Genomic DNA, 19732 nt, shown 5'->3' with positions numbered 1-19732 from the left:
TGTAATAGGATATTGCATAAAACAGGTTTATAGATGACTGTTTTCACTTGCAGGCATTTGCTCTTAGTAGACAAAAGCTGGCTACTGTGCTGCCAGCTGTCAGAGACACTACCGTAGTTCCAATTACACCATTCCTATTTTCTACCTCAGACTCATTCTTAAGCTATGCTCAGTAGTGTGAAAGTACTCCAATCATACAGTATTAGTTGGAGGTGACTTTAACCTACAGGGTATAGACTGAGGCGTATGTGAATTTATTACAGGTGGTGTAGACACATGCAATGGAAATATTGTTGACATTGTAGTTACAGGGAGGCGTAACCTTGCTGACAGTGTCAGATGTCATCATAGCGATAATGGGTACTTAGGGAACTAAACCAGTCAAAGAGGATAGGAGAGCTTTTATGCTTGACAGTGAATGGATATTCTATTTGGTTTCAATATGGTGAAAAGAGAAGAATTATGCGCCATGTTGAAACTGATTATAAAATGCACTTTAGAGAAGTAATGTGCTGAATAAGTGGATTAGGATGGAAAAGACCCACCATAGTTTAATAATAAAATTCAGAAAATGCATAGGAAACAAATTCTTGCACACTCTGTTCAAAAAAGAATGTAGAAATGTTGACAGTGGAAGTTGTTGTATGCTTCATGCTCAGATCTTTACATAGATGCTCATGACAGTGAAAGCTGTTGCCAACAACCTGTATTAAGTCACTTGACAACCAGTCTGTTGTGGCAATAGAAGACAGAAAAAGAAAATTGTCAATTTTAAATGTTGTGTTTAAAATAACATACATGCAGGAAGTGTGTGTAGACATACCATCATTTGACCGTCTTGTCGACTCTATACAGGACATAGGGATAGGCATCCCTGCCATTGAGAAGCAACTGAAAGAGTTGAAAGCAAAAAAGGTGCCAGGTTCGAATGGAATAACAATTTGGTTGTGCAGGGAGTATACATTGGCATCAGCCTGTTACTTAACTAGCACTTAGTGCAAATCTCTTCTCAAATGCAAAGTCCCAAGTGACTAGAAAACAGCACATGTGACTCCAATGTATAAGAAGGGTAGAACAACACACTCAAAATTACATACCAATATCCTTAACATCAGTATGCTGCAGGAGTCTTGAGCATACTACCACTTTGAATATAATAAATTTTCTTGCGACAGAAAAGCTTTTATCCATGTGTCAGTACAAATTTAGGAAAAAATCGCTTGTGTGAAACTCAGCTTGCCATTTTCTTGCATGATATCCTGCAAACTGTTGGTGAAGGGTAACAGGCCATTTCTGTGTTCCTAATTCCAAGATTTATGGAAAGCAGTTTGACGCAGTTATAAATGAAAGTGTGAGCACACAGAATAGATTCTCTGATCTGCAGGTGGCTCGAAGACTTCTTAAGTAATTGACTCTAGTATGTTGTCCTGCACGGCGATTGTTCATTGGAGACAAGGGTACCGTCAAGAGTGCTCAAGAGAAGTGTGATAGACCCACTCTTGTTCTCTATATACATAAACACTCTGACAGATAGTGTGAATAGCAATGTGTGACTGTTTGCTGATGATGTAGTGTATGGGGAAAGTGTTGTCATTGGGTTACTGTGGCAGGATACAGAATTTATATTTAATGTTGATGAATGGCAGCATGCTCTAAATGTAGAAAAATGTAAGTTAATGCATGTAAATAGAAAATACAATCATATAGTGTTCAAATGTGCCATTAGTGGTGTGCTGCGTGACTCAGTCACATTAATTAAATATCCAGACATAATGTTGCAGAGTGATACGAAATGGAACAGTCATGTAAGTGCGGTGATAAGGAAAGCGAATGGAAGGTGTCAGTGTATCAGGAGGATTTTAGGGAAGCGTAGCTCATCTGTAAGAGACTGCTTCAGAACACTTCTGTGACCCATTCTTGTTGTACTGGTCCAAGTATTCGGGACCCTCACCAGGTTGGGCTATAGGCAGGGATTGAAACAATTCAGTTGCATGCTACTAGATTTGTCACTGGTAGGTTCAGCCAACACAAAACTGGTACAGATGCTATGTGAGCTGAAATGGGAATGAATCCCTGGTGAAAAGTCAACATTCTTTTCACGAAACTCTATTAAGAAAGTAGAAAACTGGCATTTGTGGCTGACTGCAGAATGATTCTAATGTTGCCACTAATTTGTGCTCCATGTAATAACTGTAAACTCAAGGTAAGGGATTACTTTTACAGGGGCATACAGACCGTAATTTTTCCCTCGCATATCTTGCCAATCGAAGATGAGAACTAAACTTTGGCACTTCCTCTTCCGCACCCCCCCCCCCCCCCCCCCCCCCCCGCCTTTCCCCGAAAATCACAATGATGATAGGTTCAGAATAAATAGTACATTTTACGAAGTAAAGCAGGTACTAAAAAAACAATGTAACACCTTTTATAGTTTCATGTTTGTTTCGGGGTTTTGGAATTGGATGAAATGCCACTTGCTGCATCACAGGTCTTAGGTAGTCTATAGTTAAATTTGTCCCCTTTTCGACATGTGAACCACATTCTTAATTTATTAAGCTAATAATTCTTGTAGCTCTAACAAATACTAATTTATCACAATGTTTTAGATAAAACAATGTCAATGCTATTGAGATCCATTTTACTATGCATGTTGTTACATTGGTGTTCAGTGTTGGATAGGCACTAGGGGCTCACCTCTTGCCAGTGGCACTAGCCCCAGGGGCATCCAGCTGGAGCCACTTCCATACTGTCCCCCTCCCCACTCCCACAATATTTTTCTTTTTTTAGCTCCTCCCCCTAAAAATTGCCATGTTAGAAAGTACCAAGGTTTCCTCTCTTTAAACTGCCTCATTTAAATAATACGACAGAGTTTAGCCACAAGTACAGGGTCAGAGACTGTGAAACAGACCATTACGTTTTCTGATTTCAATTACAATTTTTACTGCATTTGTTTGAAAAGGAGGAACTGTAATGACACTGTTTAGTCCTACTGAAATAGCAATCATCATCACTGCTTATGAGACCTTGTGTGGTATTAATCGTGACTGGATACATAAAATCATACATGCTGGACTAGATTTTGTTTTCACTTACTGGAATTTTAAAAGAACATTGTTATTGTAATGAATGACAGTATTGTGCTTTACAATATTTCTTCATTGTTATTAAGACTAAAGTGCCATAAAAATTCACTATACGTGGTGTAGAGTTACAATCTTTCCATAGTCATCCAATTTTCTTGGAACTCAGTAATAAATAGAGGAAGATTCCAGCAGACCGAACGATTCAGAAAGTAAAAGATGCACTATAGTATCTGTCGATTTGAGGAAAGATTTTGTTCTTTTATCTATTGCATCACCTTGCCAAAGAGAGAAAAGGTCTAAGAAATGGAGTGGCAGATGGCGTTTGTATTCTGGACTGCCTGGTGCGAATTCATATTCTCCTACATGATGTTATCCAACATCACAAGGCTGCAATGAAAAATGTCACGTGGCTGGGAAAATGAGTGACTGGGAGTACAGACAATACACTAATGTTAGTAAACCCAACAACCAGTAGCCTCAGTGAAAATAGTTGTGTTAATCAGTGTTTATCCAAAACACAATGAAATATTGTTGTCTGTTCTGGTTGTTTCAAACTCATTAGTGTTTGTGTTATAGTGTGCCATTTTTATTAATGCAAAAAAAGTGATCAGTATCTTATATACAGGCATCAGTGGGCAGAAGTAAAGCCTCACATTGTGCACATAGGGCATCAACATGAAATGCAGCGTTAATATCTGGGTCTGGTGTGGAGTATTTGTCATCTCAACACTGTATGTCATTTGAACAACTTCTTTTCTTCAAAACATATTAATTATGGATACTTTGTTCCATGACAAGCTAGATCACCAGACCATACTCTATTTTTTATGAGGCAATGTTGAAATGTATAATATATGAGGAAGAGATTTCTAGCATGAAAGGAAATAAAAAATGCCAATGGTATTACACAAAGGGGGCACAGACACGATGGATTATGTTCACTAATCCTTTCTTTGAAGTGTCAAAGTTGACCCCCCCCCCCCCCCCCCCACACACACACACACACACACACACACACACACACACACACACACAGTACTTCGCTGCGGGTCCGGGAGTCAGAATAGGCCCGAGGTACTCCTGCCTGTTGTAAGAGGCAACTAAAAGGAGTCCCACAAGTTTCGGCCTTTGTGATGGTCCCCTGTAGGGTTTGATCTCCATTTTTCAAAATTTTCCCGAAGAGCGAGCCAATTGGGGAAGGGCACCTTACATGGTGCATCGTGTCCATCATGCGCTGAGACCTATCACATAATTTGTTGACGTGGATCTGCACTTCTGCTCATTCTTCAACTGTTGGGCAAGGTCACCCTCCCGGGTGCGTATTTTTCCATCAACTGTGCTGTATCGTTTTATGCGCTGACGATGACAATCGACTTGTTTGCTTGGGTGCACCTGATACTCAGCATGGTAGCCAGTCCGTTGTGGTGGGGCCGCCATGTACCCTGTTGGTTGTAGCTCCTGACCACACAGGGATCACTCTGCTGATGCCTGCACTGTTAACTCCCCACGTATGCCAAGGAGTAGATGCCTGTCTCCCTGGGGCATCAAGACTCCCGGCAATGGCCATCCTGCCAGGTGGCCCTTTCTGAGGCTGGGTGGCACCTGTGAGGAGGGCGCCTGATCGGAGTGGGTGGCATCAGGGTGGATGACACGCGATGAAGCGTAGTACATCATCTCTTGCTGGTGGTCAAACACCAGCAGTCTCTAAGCGTTCACGGGCTCAATTCAATGCACAGAAGTACGACCCCATATCGCTCCCCTCTGTGGCTACACCATGGGAGGAACATCAGGCTAAGGATGGCAGCAGCTTTTATTCGCCCCAGTACCTTCTATGTTAGAGAGCTGATGGGCATCTTCAAGACGATGAAGCTTCAGTTTTTTGTTGAGCATTTAGAGGACAAGTTTGAATAGGTGGAGGGCTTGTGCAAAATAAGATCTGGGTCAGTCTTGATCAAAACAGCATCCTCTGCCAAGTCACAGGCTTTACTCACTTGTGACAAGCCTTAGGGATATTTCTGTAACCATCATGCCCCAGAAGAGCTTAAATAAGGTCCAGGGTATCATATTTCCACAGGGACCTTCATTTGCAGTTCAACAATGAGCTGTGCGAGGTGTACATTTCGTTCGGCATGTCCACCAGGGGTTGGAGGGATAATCACATTTCCACAGGTGCCTTCATCTTGGCCTTTGAAGGTGATACATTACCCGACAAGGTCAAGGTGATGGTCTACTGCTGTGATGTAAAACCCTATATCCCTCCTCCAATGTGGTGCTTTAAATGTTGGAAGTTTGGTCATATGTCTTCCCACATGTCGAGATTGCGGACGCACATCACATCCCAATACTCCATGTGCCCAGCCTCCCATCTGTGTCAACTGTGGAGAGCACATTCTCCTTTCTTGCAGACTGCAGGATTCTCCAGAAAGAAAGGAAAATCATGGAGTACAATACCCTGGACCAACTGACCTACACTGACGCTAAGAGGAAATTTGAACGCCTACATCCTGTACGCATGACATCGTCTTATGCGCCTCTACAACTGTTCTAACCCCATCAGCCCCGCCAACCCCAGTCACCTCCCAGAGCCAGAAGACTACACCTGCCCCCTTGATGGTGGGAGCACTTCCCACCCTGTTGCTCCTGCACCACCTGCTTCAGGAGCAACACCCTCCCAACCATCGGGGACGTCCGTCCCCCATTCTAAGGCCGGATAAGCGTACAACTTTCTTCGGCTGCTCTCGATGGAAGGGGTCCCCTTGGGTCACTCCTTCCCAGATTTCTACTAAGGGAAAGATGACACCTGCCAGTGGCTGAAGAGCCCAAAAGCAGCTGGTTGCAGGGCTTCACGCTCATCCTCAGTCCTGAGACAATCAGTGAAGTCCTCCCAGCCAGGGAAACCAAGGAACAGTGAGAGAAATCCAAAAAGAAGGTCCCTAACACCAAGGGAATTTGCGGTGGGCACCCACACCACGCTACCTCCAAGCTCTGTGTCTGTGGATGAGGTGGAGATTCTGGTGTCCGCTGAGGCCCTAGATCTCGCCGGACCCTCAGACAAAATGGATATAGACTGCTCAGTCAAAAAGTCGGTGCCAGCAGGTGACCCAGAGCGTAAACTGCCTCACTGAATGTTTCCATGCCTTCCCAGTCTCATGATGACATCATCCTCCAGTGGAATAGCGGCGGTTTTTTCCACCACCTGGCTGAGCTACAGCAACTGTTAAGCTTTACACCTGCTATTTGCATTGCCCTCCAGGAAACCTGGTTCCCAGCAATGCGTACCCCTGCCCGGCTATAAGGGATATTACAGGAACCGTAGCGACCATAATAGAGTGTCAGGTGGCATTTGCGTTTATGTCCTAAATTCAGTCTGTAGTGAACATTTGTCCCTTCAAACCCCACTTGAAGCTGTGGCTGTCAGAATAAGGACGACACAGGAAATAACTGTCTGCAGTGTAAATCTTTCTGCATATGGTGTAGTATCCCTGAATGTATTAGCTGCACTGATTGATCAACTCCCTAAACTTTTCCTACTTTTGGTAGATTTTAACACCCATAACCCCTTGTGGGGTCGCACTGTGCTTACTGGCCGAGGCAGAGATGTCGAAACTTTACTGCCTCAGTTCAACCTCTGCCTCTTAAATACTGTGGCTGCCACAACATTTCAGTGTGGCTCATGGTAGTTACTCGGCCAGTGATTTATCAATATGCACCCCAGGACTTCTCCCATCTGTACACTGGAGAGCACATGACGACCTGTATTGTCATAACCACTTCCCCATCTTCCTGTCACTGCCCCGGCATCAAGTCCACGGACGCCTGCCCACATGAATCTCACCGACATGGGAAACACAGATGTGATGGTTGAGAAGCTGAAAACAACAATCTTTTTCTGTGGCAGAAAACGTGATCCCTCGTTCTTTAGCGTGCCCCCGGTGAAAGACAGTACCTTGGTTGTCACCGGAAGGTACTGAAGCAATTAAGGAGCACCAGCAAGCTCTACAGTGGCATAGGTGGCACCCTTGCCTGGAGCACATCATAGCCTTTAAACAGCTCCGTGCTCGCGTTCAGCAACTTATCAAACGACGGAAGTAGGAGTGTTGGGAGAGATATGTCTCAACCACTGGGTGCCATATGTCACCTTCCCAAGTCTGGGCAGAGATGAAACATGTTTTCAGGTGCCAGACCCCAACAGGTGTTCCTGGTGTTAACATAAATGGCGTGTTATCTACCGATGCAAACGTGATTGCTGAGCACTATTCTCGAGTCTGTGCGTCAGAGAATTACCCCCAGCCTTTCGCACTCTCAAACGGCAGCTGGAAGGGAAATTCCTCTCATTTACTACATGCCACAGTGAATCCTATAATGCCCCATTTACAGAGTGCGAGCTCCTGAGTGCCCTTGCACATTGCCCCAACTCAGCTCCTGAATCAGACAGAATCCACAATCAGATGATTAAACATGTCTCATCTGACTACAAGGGACATCTCCTCATCTTCAACTGGATCTGGTGCGATGGCATTTTTCCATAGCAATGGCGGGAGAGCACCATCATTCCGGTGCTCAAACCCTGTAAAAGCCAACTTCATGTGGATAGCTATCAGCCAATCAACTTCACCAACATTCTTTGTATGCTGCTGGAATGTGTGGTGTGTCGGCGGTTGGGTTGGGTCCTAGAGTCACGTGGCCTATTGGCTCCATGTCAGGGCGGCTTCCGCCAGGGTTGCTCTACCACTGGTAATCTTGTCCCCCTCAAGTCTGCCATTCAGTCATCCTTTTCCAGACGCCAATACCTGCTTGCCATCTTTTTTGACTTACGTAAAGCATATGACATGACATGCTGACATCAAATCCTTTTCACATTATACAAATGGGGCCTCAGAGGCTCACTCCCGATTTTCATCTAGAATTTCCTGTCGCTTCGCACTTCCCATGTCCAAGTTGGTGTCCCCCATAGTACATCCGTCCGCCATAGCACATCCGTACATGCCCCGAGGAATCGTTTGTTGTGTGTACTGATTCCTTGAGCAGCCTACAAGCTATTGACCAGTGCTACCCTTGCCATCCTTTGGTGGCGTCCATCCAGGAGTGCGTCTATGCCCTGGACCAGTCGCGTCATTCAGTGGTGTTTGTCTAGACCCTAGGACATGTCGGCATCCCAGGCAACGAACTTGCTGACAGTCTGGCCAAACAGGCTACGTGGAAACCGCTTCTGGAGATGGGGATCTCTGAACCTGACCTGCGTTTTGACATTCGCTGCAGGATTTTTCGCCTTTGGGAGACGGAATGGCATAACAATATGCACAACAAAGAGTGTGTCATTAAGGAGTCTATGAATGTGTGGAAGTCTTATATGTGGGCCTCTCGCAGGGAATCAGTTATCCTCTGCTGGCTCCGCATTGGCCATGCTTGGGCGACCCACGGTTACCTCTTGCGCCATGAAGACCCGCCTCAGCGTAGGTGCGGCGCCCGGTTGACAGTGGCCCATATTCTGGTGCACTTTCTCACTTTGACTGCCCAGTGACGAAATCTTGGGTTACCGGACTCATTGCCGCTAATTTTATCTGACAACACCTCATTGGCTGATTTAGTTTTACGTTTTATTCATGAGGGTGGGTTTTATCATTTGACCTAAGTTTTAGCGCATGTCCTTTGTCCCTTTGTGTCCTCCACCCTAGTTCTTTTAGGGTGGAGGTTTTAATGTATTGCAGAGTGGCTGGCTTTTCCTTTTTATTCTTGTGGTCAGCCAGCCACTGTAGTCTGCTTTCTTGTTTTACTCTCTTCTGTTTCTAGCATCTCTGTTTTCTTGTTCTCTTTTGTTCCTTTTGGGGTTTCTTGCCTTTCCTTCGTTCTTGTGGTTTTTCCTTTCTTTCTGTTTTTTTTATATGTCTCATCTGTTTTATTGTAACACTTGTGGCATTGTTTTATTAGGAACAAGGGACCGATAACCTCGCAGTTTGGTCCCTCCCCCCCCTCTCTTTTAAGCCAGCCAACCAACCAACCAATCAGACAGTACTTATGAAATGTATATACAACAAAAGGTTTTGTGTTTCTGTGTAATTTCAGTGCTCACACTTTCATATTACATCTGTTTTGTGTAACTGAGACATAAATCAGTTTCCACATTTTGGTTTGTGATTCTTTTTACCAGTTCATTTTAACACATTGGCTGCCATGGTATAGTTGGGTTACCGACCCCTTGGGCCATTTACTTTTTTTCAATATCGTTTTTTAGTTTGCTCCAAGTAAACTTGTGAAGTGCAAATGAAGTGAAAATATGGCATTTTAGTAACTTTTTAAAATTTTTGTGAGAGTTGCATATGATTCACATGGCCCCAGTGTAAAGGTACCAGGTGTGTCATTTGCTATGTCGCTAATAATTTTAGGTTTGTACTCCTGTCAGTTTTTCATTCCACAGCATTATTTGTATACAGTTCCTTTATTGTTGCTACAGTCTTTATTCAGTGTTGTTTGCTCCATAACAATGTGATACTGTGGCAGAAGAAAATTTCTCATAGAAGTTATGAAGATGAACAAAGGCATGTACAGCAGCTTTTAGATGAAGTTATGGACATAAGTGATGAAGATCTGTGTCTTTATTTGGTGATAGCTCAGAAAAATTTTTACCAGAGGAGACCAGAAGCGAAACCGGAAGGTCTGATGATGGACTCACATCAGTGAAGATAGGAAGAAGAGTTTTAAGTCCACATTCAGTCAAAGAACCAGACTTCACAGCTGTAAAAGCCAGGCAACAAAGCACATCTAACCATGTTGGTGCCATAACTACTGCAGTTGATTCAGAGTCAATTGAAGTAAGTGTAATATCAGAAAGTTATGAAGATGACACACTTAGAACAAATTCTAATGAGGTTATCTGGGGGGACTTATGGGTAAAAATATGAATAACTTTACATTTATTAATTCCAGTTCTGGTGTAAATGGTTCTGTTGCACTAACTCTCAAAGGCAAGACACCATACGATTTCTTCAAATATTTTGTAACTGATGTAATTTTAGAATATGTGACTCAACAAACTAGTTTGTACGCAAAACAAGTCTTAGAAAGCCATTCAGTAACTGTTAATTCATGAGTGAAAGCGTGGACTGATGTCAGCAAAACTGAAATTTTTAGGATTTTTGTTAAGGATGTCACTAAATGTAAAGCCAAGGATTCCAAATTATTGGTCAAAAAATATGCTCTATCACAACAACGTAAAAAATGTTATGTCACAAAATTGTTTTGAACTGATTTTACGTATATGGCATTTTCCCAGTGCCAATTGGGAAATCCTTTATTCAAAGTTCAACCTCTTACTGATAAATTACTGCAGAGATTTCAAAGTGTAGTTGTGCCGGAGAAAGACGTTTACATTGATGAAACACTTGTGCCATTTCGAGGAAGACTGAGTTTCATTCAGCATATAAAGAATAAGCACCATAAATTCAGAATTAAATTGTTTAAACTTTATCTAAAGGGTGGCTACACCTGGAATATGAAAGTTTACTGTGGGAAGAATGCAAATCCTGGTGTTTCTCTTGCACTTCTGTTGTTATGAGCCATATGAGAGGATTACTAATGGGAGGAGAATCTTATATACAGACAATTTTTACACAAGTGTTCATCTAGCACACCAGCTTCTTGAACAATCAACACATTTAGTTGGTACTGTAAGATCAAACAGAAAACTTAATCCTCAAAACTGAAGAAGGGGGAACACAAAGCAGAGGGAAGTACCACAGATGTAGTAGTACTGAAATGGAAAGATAAGAGGGATGTTCTGATGCTGAGCACTGTTCATGGAGGAGGAGGAGGAGGAGGAGGAGAAGGAGAAGAAGAAGAAGAAGAAGTTCAAACCAGGAAGGGGGAAAAATAAAAAGCTAACAATGATAATTGACTATAGTCCATCAACGTCTTTTATAGATCTTTCTGACCAAATGTAGTCATACTCACATTGTCTAAGGTGGGGTGTGAAATGATACAGGAAGCTTGCAATTGAATTGCTGACAGGGGCAGCACTAGTAAATGCTCATGTGATTTACCGATACATCATCAACAACAACAACAACAACACCTCTCACCAAAGCCCAGTGTTACCTGCAGATTGTGCACTTGTGAAAAGGGGAGCAGCCAGATGTAGCTGTACAGTGTGCTACGAAAAAATGAAGAATGGATTTGCATGAAAGCAAGCTGTCAAGAAATGCAAACAAACTGCATGGAAATGTAAGAATTGTGACTCATATTTTTGCATAGTGTTTTTTCATAAAGCACAGTGCATAAAGGTGTTAGAGAAACAAAGTGGAATGACCCAAATTTTTCAGTTTCATTGTTGCCGCAATTAGAGTTGAAGAATGTAAATAAAATTGTATGTAATTTGCAATCTGCTGTGTAAGTAATATGTCAAACTAAATAATGAATAAATAATAAAAAGAAGAAAAGTCCAGTACGACTTAGCCACGTGAGTTATATATAACTCACAAATTCAAATGTCAATAACTACTCTTGAGCTCTAGAAAACCGTAGGCCATGAACTTGATTTGTTACTGGGGCCATAACCTACTATAACACCAAGTCACAGCATGCTCCTGTGAGTTCCAACTGCACCACGGAGCTTTAAATGGAAAAATGTCCGTGAGTTGTATTTACTTCACGTGGCCCAAAGAGAACACTTCCTGTGAGTCATATTTAATTCACGTGGCAGTCAATGTGTTAAAGAACTAAAACAAAAATAAATAGAACTAAAAAGTATACAAATCAATACATTTATTTCTTAATTTTCTTTTAGCTTGCTATCTAGCCATGATGCGTGATACAAATACTGAAAGAGGGCGTTGAGGGATAAAAGCTGTTACTGATCACATTTGGTTGTATAGGCTATCCCATAATGTCATCTCCCTTGCAAGAGAATTTGTGGCATAGAGAGCAACAACATGCTCCAGTTATTATGCCATTTTGTTGTTATTTCTTCCTTGGTTCTAAAGGTGCGCAAAAACACTGAGAATCTGATGCCACTTTTCTCCAATATATGAAGTTCAGTTGTTGCACTCTCTTGGCCTAGTAATTTTTGGGGGGGGGAGGGGGGAGAAACAGTTTTGCATTTGTAGTTCAATATGTGACAATGTGCATGATTTTTGCTCGTCCTCCTTATATTGTTGGAGTCATTCGAGACTGTCTGGAATGCTTCTGTTTATAAGGTTTAGAGATTTCACATTGTGGAATGATGGAAGAAATTGCTTGATGATTTGTGTGGAGGAAAAGGCTACAGCCTTTTTTTTAAATTTTTTTCCTAGTTTTGTCCTTGCTTCAGACCTGGTAGTTGACAAAACTGAGATGAGAAATTAAAATACCATATTAGGATTACCCAGTGCAACAAAAGGGTAGAAGGACGAACAAATTTTAGTCATGAAAAAGTCTTTGTGCCAAGTTCAAATCGTGGACAGAATACACAAATGATAAGTATGATACTGAGATTATGACCTTTACATATAAGGAGAGCAGAGAGATATCTGGCACAGTGTGTGGCAGAAACCAATAAAAATAGAAAACAGAACAGATATTGATTTTTCTATTCAGAAGTTACTATGTGAAGAAAAAGCAATGTGACTGAACTTCATATAATGAATAAAGTGAAGTGAGATTTTGAGTTGCTGTTTGTTTCTTTCAATTTTTCTAAATCAAGACTATTAAAGAAAACACTGCATAAGAATATAAATGTGTATATTACATACAGCTTTGATCAAGGATACAAACGTAGCTAATGTATTTAGATATTTTTCAAGAGTTCCAGTGCTTCCGGCAACAGAATTTTTCAGTATAGGTACGTATGTTATGGTTAAGGATGCCCAAGCTTTGTGTTATTTAATATCCTGAAATGTCCTCAGCCATTAGGTTTGTTTAATAGATGAAATGTGTGTCCCATTTCTGCCATGTTGTGGCAACTAACACACAACTTACTTGTAGGGAAACGTTGGTTAAAACAGACAACTGGCTACATACAGGACAAGAAATTCCAATGTAAGCCACTGATCCACCTAAAGATAAGGGTGTAAGCCCTCTGTGGTGTCCTGCCCACTCGTCTCTTATAGGGTGCCTAAAGGATGCTGCTTTCTTGGATAGCTATACAACAATTCAAGCAAATCACATTAATGGTTTTTGTTATAATAAGGTAGATTGACAAAACTTAACTTTGGGTCTCAAGCAATTGGCAACATGCACGTAATCAATGTCCTTCGCTGTATACAATGTCCATACAAGTAATTCACACAAGTTCATAGGGATCACAAGTTACGGCTGTTCTAGTGCCTCTCTTCTAGTGCCTCTTTTACTAATGCATGGTTCCTAGTCCAGGTCTGCTAGTGCCTGTCTTCTACTGTCTGGCAGATGCTGGCAGGAGCGGCACTTATATTCTAGTCAGATAGAGGCCGCTGCTGTCGTGATGTGTTCCTAGTCAGTATACTACTGGCTGACACCATCTCTCGGCCTTCTCTGCTCTTGCATTCTTCATCTTCGTGCCGGCGCTTGTCATTACACTGGAACATCCTCAAAATGTGCTACAAAAGAAAATAAGTAGCTAACACAAATAACTTTTTTAGTTTGTCTTTTATTCCGTAAACAATCATTGTTTCCAAATCACAGTCTAATGTAGACAATATAAAGGAAATGTTTTCTGCCATGGTTAGAAGGCATTAAACGTTGTAACAGTTGATATAATCTCTATTTTAGCTGAAGAGGTGAATCTGGTATGTATTTTAAGATTTTGTGCTGCCTGACCTTCCAAAATTGTTAGCTAGGGTACTTGAATGTGACTAATAGATTTATTTTGAAAGGGATCAGTTAGCCACATTTTTGTGGCGTATTGTCCATCTTAGTAATGACGCTAATAACTACTCTGTTGAATACCATTGACTCCCACTCACAACCAACACCACCATCACATCTGTTGTCAGGGACATGTACCATTAGGCACTCAGGAGGAGGAAATGCAGTGGAACCACACTGTGACTTCAGAGTAATACTTGCTAGTTACAGGTTATGGAACTTTTACTGATGTGTGTCATGAGAGTTCCTTTATGTGCCTCAATAGTGTTTACCATTATATAATGATTTGTTATGCTTCTACGAAGTGTGTTCAAAAAGTATCAAACCTTCGATTGTCAGAAATACATTTATTGACTTGGTACAGAATTGTAATCACCTTCAAAGTATTCTCCTGGGTAATGCGCAGAGTTCTCCCGGTGCTCCTGCCATTGTTTGAAGTACTTATGGATCTTGCCTTAAGGAATGTTGATCAGCTGGGTCATCACATTCTGCATGTTGACCTAAATTGCTCTCCTTTCAGGCAAATTTTCTGCTTGAGAAATAGTGAAAAGTCTTATAGGGACATGTTGTAAGTGTAGAAAGCCTGACTAACCACTGAAATGTTGTGTTTGCTGAGAAAAGTCTGAATGAGATGTGCTCAGTGTATGGGTCCTTTACCATGACAGAGCTGCTGAGTCATTCATGCTGCATGGCATCACAAAAGTGAGGAAGGACCTCCTGGTAGTGTTGGCCTTTTGATTCATAATTGTGATGCACCATCCCATAAAAATTGAAGAAAACAATCCATGTGACTGGACCTGGCATGCTTGTTTTGGCCTTGATTATGTTATATGTTGTCACTGTGATGACTTCATTTTGGTCTCTTGAGTCGTATCCATAAACCTATGCCTCATCCATGCAGTCTTATTGTTCAGAAAGTTGGGGATACTGTGTATATTTTCCAGAATGTCCTGTGCAAGTTCCAGATGGTGTTCCTTCTGCCCCATTGGCAGCAATTTTTGGTACAAATTTCACTGACACACTTCTCGTGCACAAATCTCCAGTCAAAATTGAAAGTTCTTATCCAATGCTTACCCCTATCTTGCTCAAAAGCTTTTATACTGTGATACTATTGTCTTCCATGACTAAAGTCAGCCCTTGCTAAATGACATTGTCATTTTGGCTTGTTGAAGGTCTTCCTGAATGTGGTTTGCTGTTCACTGATGTGTGACCATATTTGAAGTGGTGATTGTACCACTCCTTTATCTGTGAGTTGCTCATAGTGTCATCCTCGAAAGCCTTTTGAATATTGTGAATATTTTCCACTTGAGTGTTGTCCAAGCTTTTGGGAAAACTTGATGCAGTATCACTGCTTAATTTTTCTCTGTCAACGTACTGGGATCAAAGGACTGCTCACTGTATGTTCTCACTCTCAGATGGACTGGTAGCAATTGACACTTTCTCCTGGAGGGAAAAAATTCACAACTGTACATGAATGTTCCCACACCATATCTCCATTGGATAAAGTTTGCAGGGCTTTATAGTTTTACATGGGAAAGGTAGTGGTTTTATACTTTTGGAGCACACATTGTATTTTGGAGAGAACATTATTATACATATATTTGTGTGTGTGTGTGTGTGTGTGTGTGTGTGTGTGTGTGTGTGTGTGTGTGCACGCGCGCGCGCGCGCGCGCGCACACGCGCTTTGTCTCAATTATTCTGTTTGTTTCAGTTGTTGATTTTTTCAATCGTATCAACTTAATTTATGGTACGGTGTCTGAGTATTGCACTCCAGAAAGCTGTCCAACTATGTCAGGAGGACCAAAATTTGAATATTTGTGGGCAGATGGTGTAAAGTACAAGAAACCAACTCCTCTTCCTGCACCACAATATGTTAGCCTCCTTATGGACTGGGTAGAGTCACAGATAAACAATGAAACTTTATTTCCTGTTTCAACAGGTAATTATTGACATTCTCTAAATAACCTCAAATTAAAACAAAGTTGCTGTATTTGTAGGGAAATAAGTCATAGTGACTGAAGTGTAAATATGAATTATTGATTAACAGTTGCACTAAGTACTTAGATTGTCAGAGTATTTAAATGTGTTACAAATTATAAAAGACAACATGCCACTGAATTGGGAATGGACTAGATAAATTACCTATGCGGTTAAGTTAAATATTTGTATATGTCCATGTATTGTATTGTGTTGTGTTGTAAAGAATTACAGAACAGAATAAGTGCAGATGTACATTTTTTATTTCAGATGTACCTTTTCCAAAGACATTTATCCCCTTGTGTCGAAAAATTCTGACCCGTCTTTTCAGAGTCTTTGTACATGTTTATATTCACCATTTTGATAGAATTGTGGCTATTGGAGCGGTAGGTATATTTCATATTTATATGTAAATTCTGATCTGAACAAAATGTTTAACTTGCGTCTGATAAATTCTGAATTTTATTTTCCAGGAACCTCATGTCAATACCTGCTACAAGCATTTTTACTATTTTGTGAAAGAATTTGATCTTGTCAGTAGCAAAGAGCTTGAACCTCTGAAAGAAATGACTGCTCATATTTGCCGGGATCATGTGGAATCTCAGACTACCTCTAGCTGACCAGTTAGTTTCTTCAAATGTTATTTCTTCTTTTACTATAAGTGTAGTAAGTTTTTGTTTTTATTATCTTTAACATGGCTGTGTACAATACATATTCAGTGTATTAAGAGGATGTCAGAAATATGTTGGCAAAAGGGATAAGTGTACAATTAAGACATTGATTAGGTATTGGATCTTCTTTGGATGAAAATATGTTGTAAAACCTTTTTTTTAATGACTCACTTATTTCTAAAAATTTATATTTGAAATATGAGAGAGAAGTGAAAAGTAAATATAATGTTCTTGCTAAATGCTACACATGTTTAGGATGAATATCTTCTTTCACTTGTCTTTATAGTTCCTGTGCACTGATTTTTCTTCTGTGTGTGAATCCCAGATGAAAAGAAAATCCTAAGACTGAACGTGTAGCCAGTTAATCAACATCTGTTTTATAATTGATTATGTCAAACTTATCCATCATCATCATTTGTATCTAGAGTGCAGCAAAGCATGATACTCAAGGTTAGAGGTGTAGAAATGGAGGAGACCACTGTTCCAGTCATTGTGAAACTGGCCATGATCTAGGTTTAGCTACACTCCAAAATAGAGGTGAATATGTCATTTTGATATGAACATATGATAAGATTGGTCCTGAAGTAAATCCAAATACAGTTTCCTACTGATAATTAGTGCACTGAGCATGCAATAACAAAGCATATGGAATTTAGTAGTTTGTGAACCAAAATGAGTTTTCCATAACTTTGTGGTTTTAATGAGGAAGAATGTTTCCATCTGGTATTGAGGCCCTAGTCTGTAAACAACAGTGGAAGCAGATTTATCATATTTAAATCAGTAATAAAGTTATTCATCTCTTTTATTATTGTAGCATAATATAAATTTAAAGTAAAACAAATGTTACCTTGACCAAAGCCATAATTTACATTGCAGTTTGTTTTCTAATCAGTCATCAGATGCTTTCTGATAGACTAAAGCTGGAATAAAATAACTTTGTGACTGACGGATTGCAGTGGTGGGGATGGGGGGAGGGGGGGTCAGTGACATATTGCAGTATGCAGCCAGCCACACTTGACGTGGTGTTGCATGTACCTACAAGACACACAACACATCAAGCCTTGTGGCACTCGTGAAAGACCTAAAACTATCTTGTGGCTGAGTTCTACAACTTGTCTCACCGAAACAAGCCACCATTATTTTAATTGAAGTAAAAAATTAGCTGTTGATCTAAGACCCAAACTTAAGTTTTTCTCATGAGCATTTCTCTTCTATCTAAGTAGCATATCGTGCTGAAACAAAGCTTCAGCCAGCAAGTACCTTGTTTCCATCTCAAGCCACAAGCTGATGTAGAATGAAAGATTAATTTTGGAATTCCATCAGTCATTATAGCTAAATTTTCATGTAGATCCTCTTATGGATGCTTTTTGTGCAAAAAATCACCTAGATTGTTTGGTGTTGTGAAATTACTTTGTCTCTCTCTTGTGCGCTGATTTTAAGATTGTGTTGTCGAGTTTGACATGCTCTGTAACTTCTAATTATCTCTCAATCGGTAAGGAGAGTGAACTCATGCTTTTGCTATCCATCACTGTATGATGCATAATGCTATAAGATTTAAGGATTTAGAAAAGAAATTATTTCCTTTCCCCAATTTTGAAACTGATTAACTTCAAGTGTGAGACAGCTTTTCTGTAAACTTTGGATGAAACTGACTGAGATATTACTGAGCAATCCTCTACACAGCAGACTACCATTTATCGGTTTAGGTGGACTCCCAATGAATGTGTTGAAATTTTGTGAATATGTTGCCTAAACTGGGAGCACTTAGAGTTCTCATATCCATTATTGGAATTTGTATATGCTGTTTCTGGCATCCTCCAAAAATGTGCTGTAAAACCCAAATTGTGTGTGTGTGTGTGTTTTTCGGGCATTAAATGTGACATGTGATGTAGAAAAATTTAAAAAGAAAGCAGAAGCCAAATCACGAGTCGTATTAATCAAATACCTCATTCTATAGATATATTGCAGATATTCAGATGGTGAGGTGAGATTCACATTAATTCAGGGGTCCATTAGAAATACAAACTTTATCACTAAAAAAACACTTTTGTTCTTGTGACCAGGGTTACCTGCCTAATGAGTCAAAATAGAATGTAATGTTTGCTGTTAATGGTGGGGTGGTCACATGTTAGACTCCTGAATGTTCTCCCTCCCTCCAGTTAGTAGATCTGGCAAGATAAACTTGGAATTTCGTGGTGTGTTATGCATTTAATTTTTGTGTATCTACTAACATAAGTAGTGTGACTATTTTTCAAACAGGGCATATGTTCTAAGGTGATGACATTGAGAATCTTGTGTTTAGAAATGTAAAATACAGCTGAATTTTGTACAGAACACTTACTCCTTTTCTCCACTTTAGTATGTCATTCTGTAACAAATTTTAGATTATTGAATTTTGCAGTGATAATAATGTTCAAATATTCCATATAAAGCTCTTCTTTCTTATTCATTGTATCATTTTTTAAGTCCATGTTGGCACATACTTGCTCACAATCTGCAACGAAAATAATGTACTATACTGTTTGGTCCCCCATAGGAGAAGCTACTGACAAACCAAAGAATAGTGCAAGAGAGAAAACTTATATAACTTGTGTTTGGTGAACATTGGAAAGTACTTTCCTACTGAATCCATTTGTTGTAACAGTCAAACCTAATTATTTTCAAGTTCTTTGAATATTTCTTTAATCTTGTGGGCATTTAAACTGGAAATGCTTCTTTAATCAAAATTCAATTTTGTGAGCATTTCATAAAATCAAATACATAAACAAAGTTATGTGCTATATATTTTTCATTTGCTTCTGAGACCCACAGAATCTCTCTCTTTAGCAATAGGGCAACGTAGTGTTGTTACGCAGTGTAAATGGGGAGGGGGAAAATGAAAGCTATGGCAAAGTTTGTAAAGGATTCCAAAATCCCCTTTGAATAAGAGTCAAAATTTTTAATCCATACTTTACATGTCTCATCTGGAGCTCTCGTAAGTCATTTCCTGGGAGTCTCTCTCTCTCTCTCTCTCTCTCTCTCTCTCTCTCTCTCTCTCTCTCTCTCTGTGTGTGTGTGTGTGTGTGTGTGTGTGTGTCCAGACTATTCTGCATTTTGATAAAGATCCTGAAAGGAGAGGTTAGAAAATGTCATAGTACTTTTGTGAGCTGTGGGGTATCACCTCCACAAAATATATTGGGAAAGGTTAGAGTT

At 40.4% G+C, this 19732-nt stretch overlaps 1 protein-coding gene across 3 annotated transcripts in view; it reads left to right on the top strand.

Moving 5' to 3' along the window:
* Nucleotides 1-19732, top strand: part of LOC124721430 (MOB kinase activator-like 3) — a 65272-nt gene that overhangs the window by 11533 nt on the left and 34007 nt on the right. For 2 of the 3 annotated variants that reach the window (XM_047246406.1, XM_047246405.1), the window contains exons 3-5: nt 15604-15831; nt 16140-16255; nt 16343-16492. In XM_047246406.1, the coding sequence (XP_047102362.1) occupies nt 15604-15831; nt 16140-16255; nt 16343-16489 (491 nt within the window). In that variant the 3' untranslated portion in view covers nt 16490-16492. Of the gene's footprint in view, nt 1-15603; nt 15832-16139; nt 16256-16342; nt 16718-19732 lie in introns of those variants that run through there. The other variant, XM_047246404.1, reaches the window with a different exon arrangement.

This window comes from Schistocerca piceifrons, chromosome X, assembly GCF_021461385.2.
Source record: "Schistocerca piceifrons isolate TAMUIC-IGC-003096 chromosome X, iqSchPice1.1, whole genome shotgun sequence".
In the NCBI taxonomy this organism is placed as follows: Eukaryota; Metazoa; Arthropoda; class Insecta; order Orthoptera; family Acrididae; genus Schistocerca; species Schistocerca piceifrons.
This window is presented reverse-complemented; position numbering and strand designations above follow the sequence as displayed.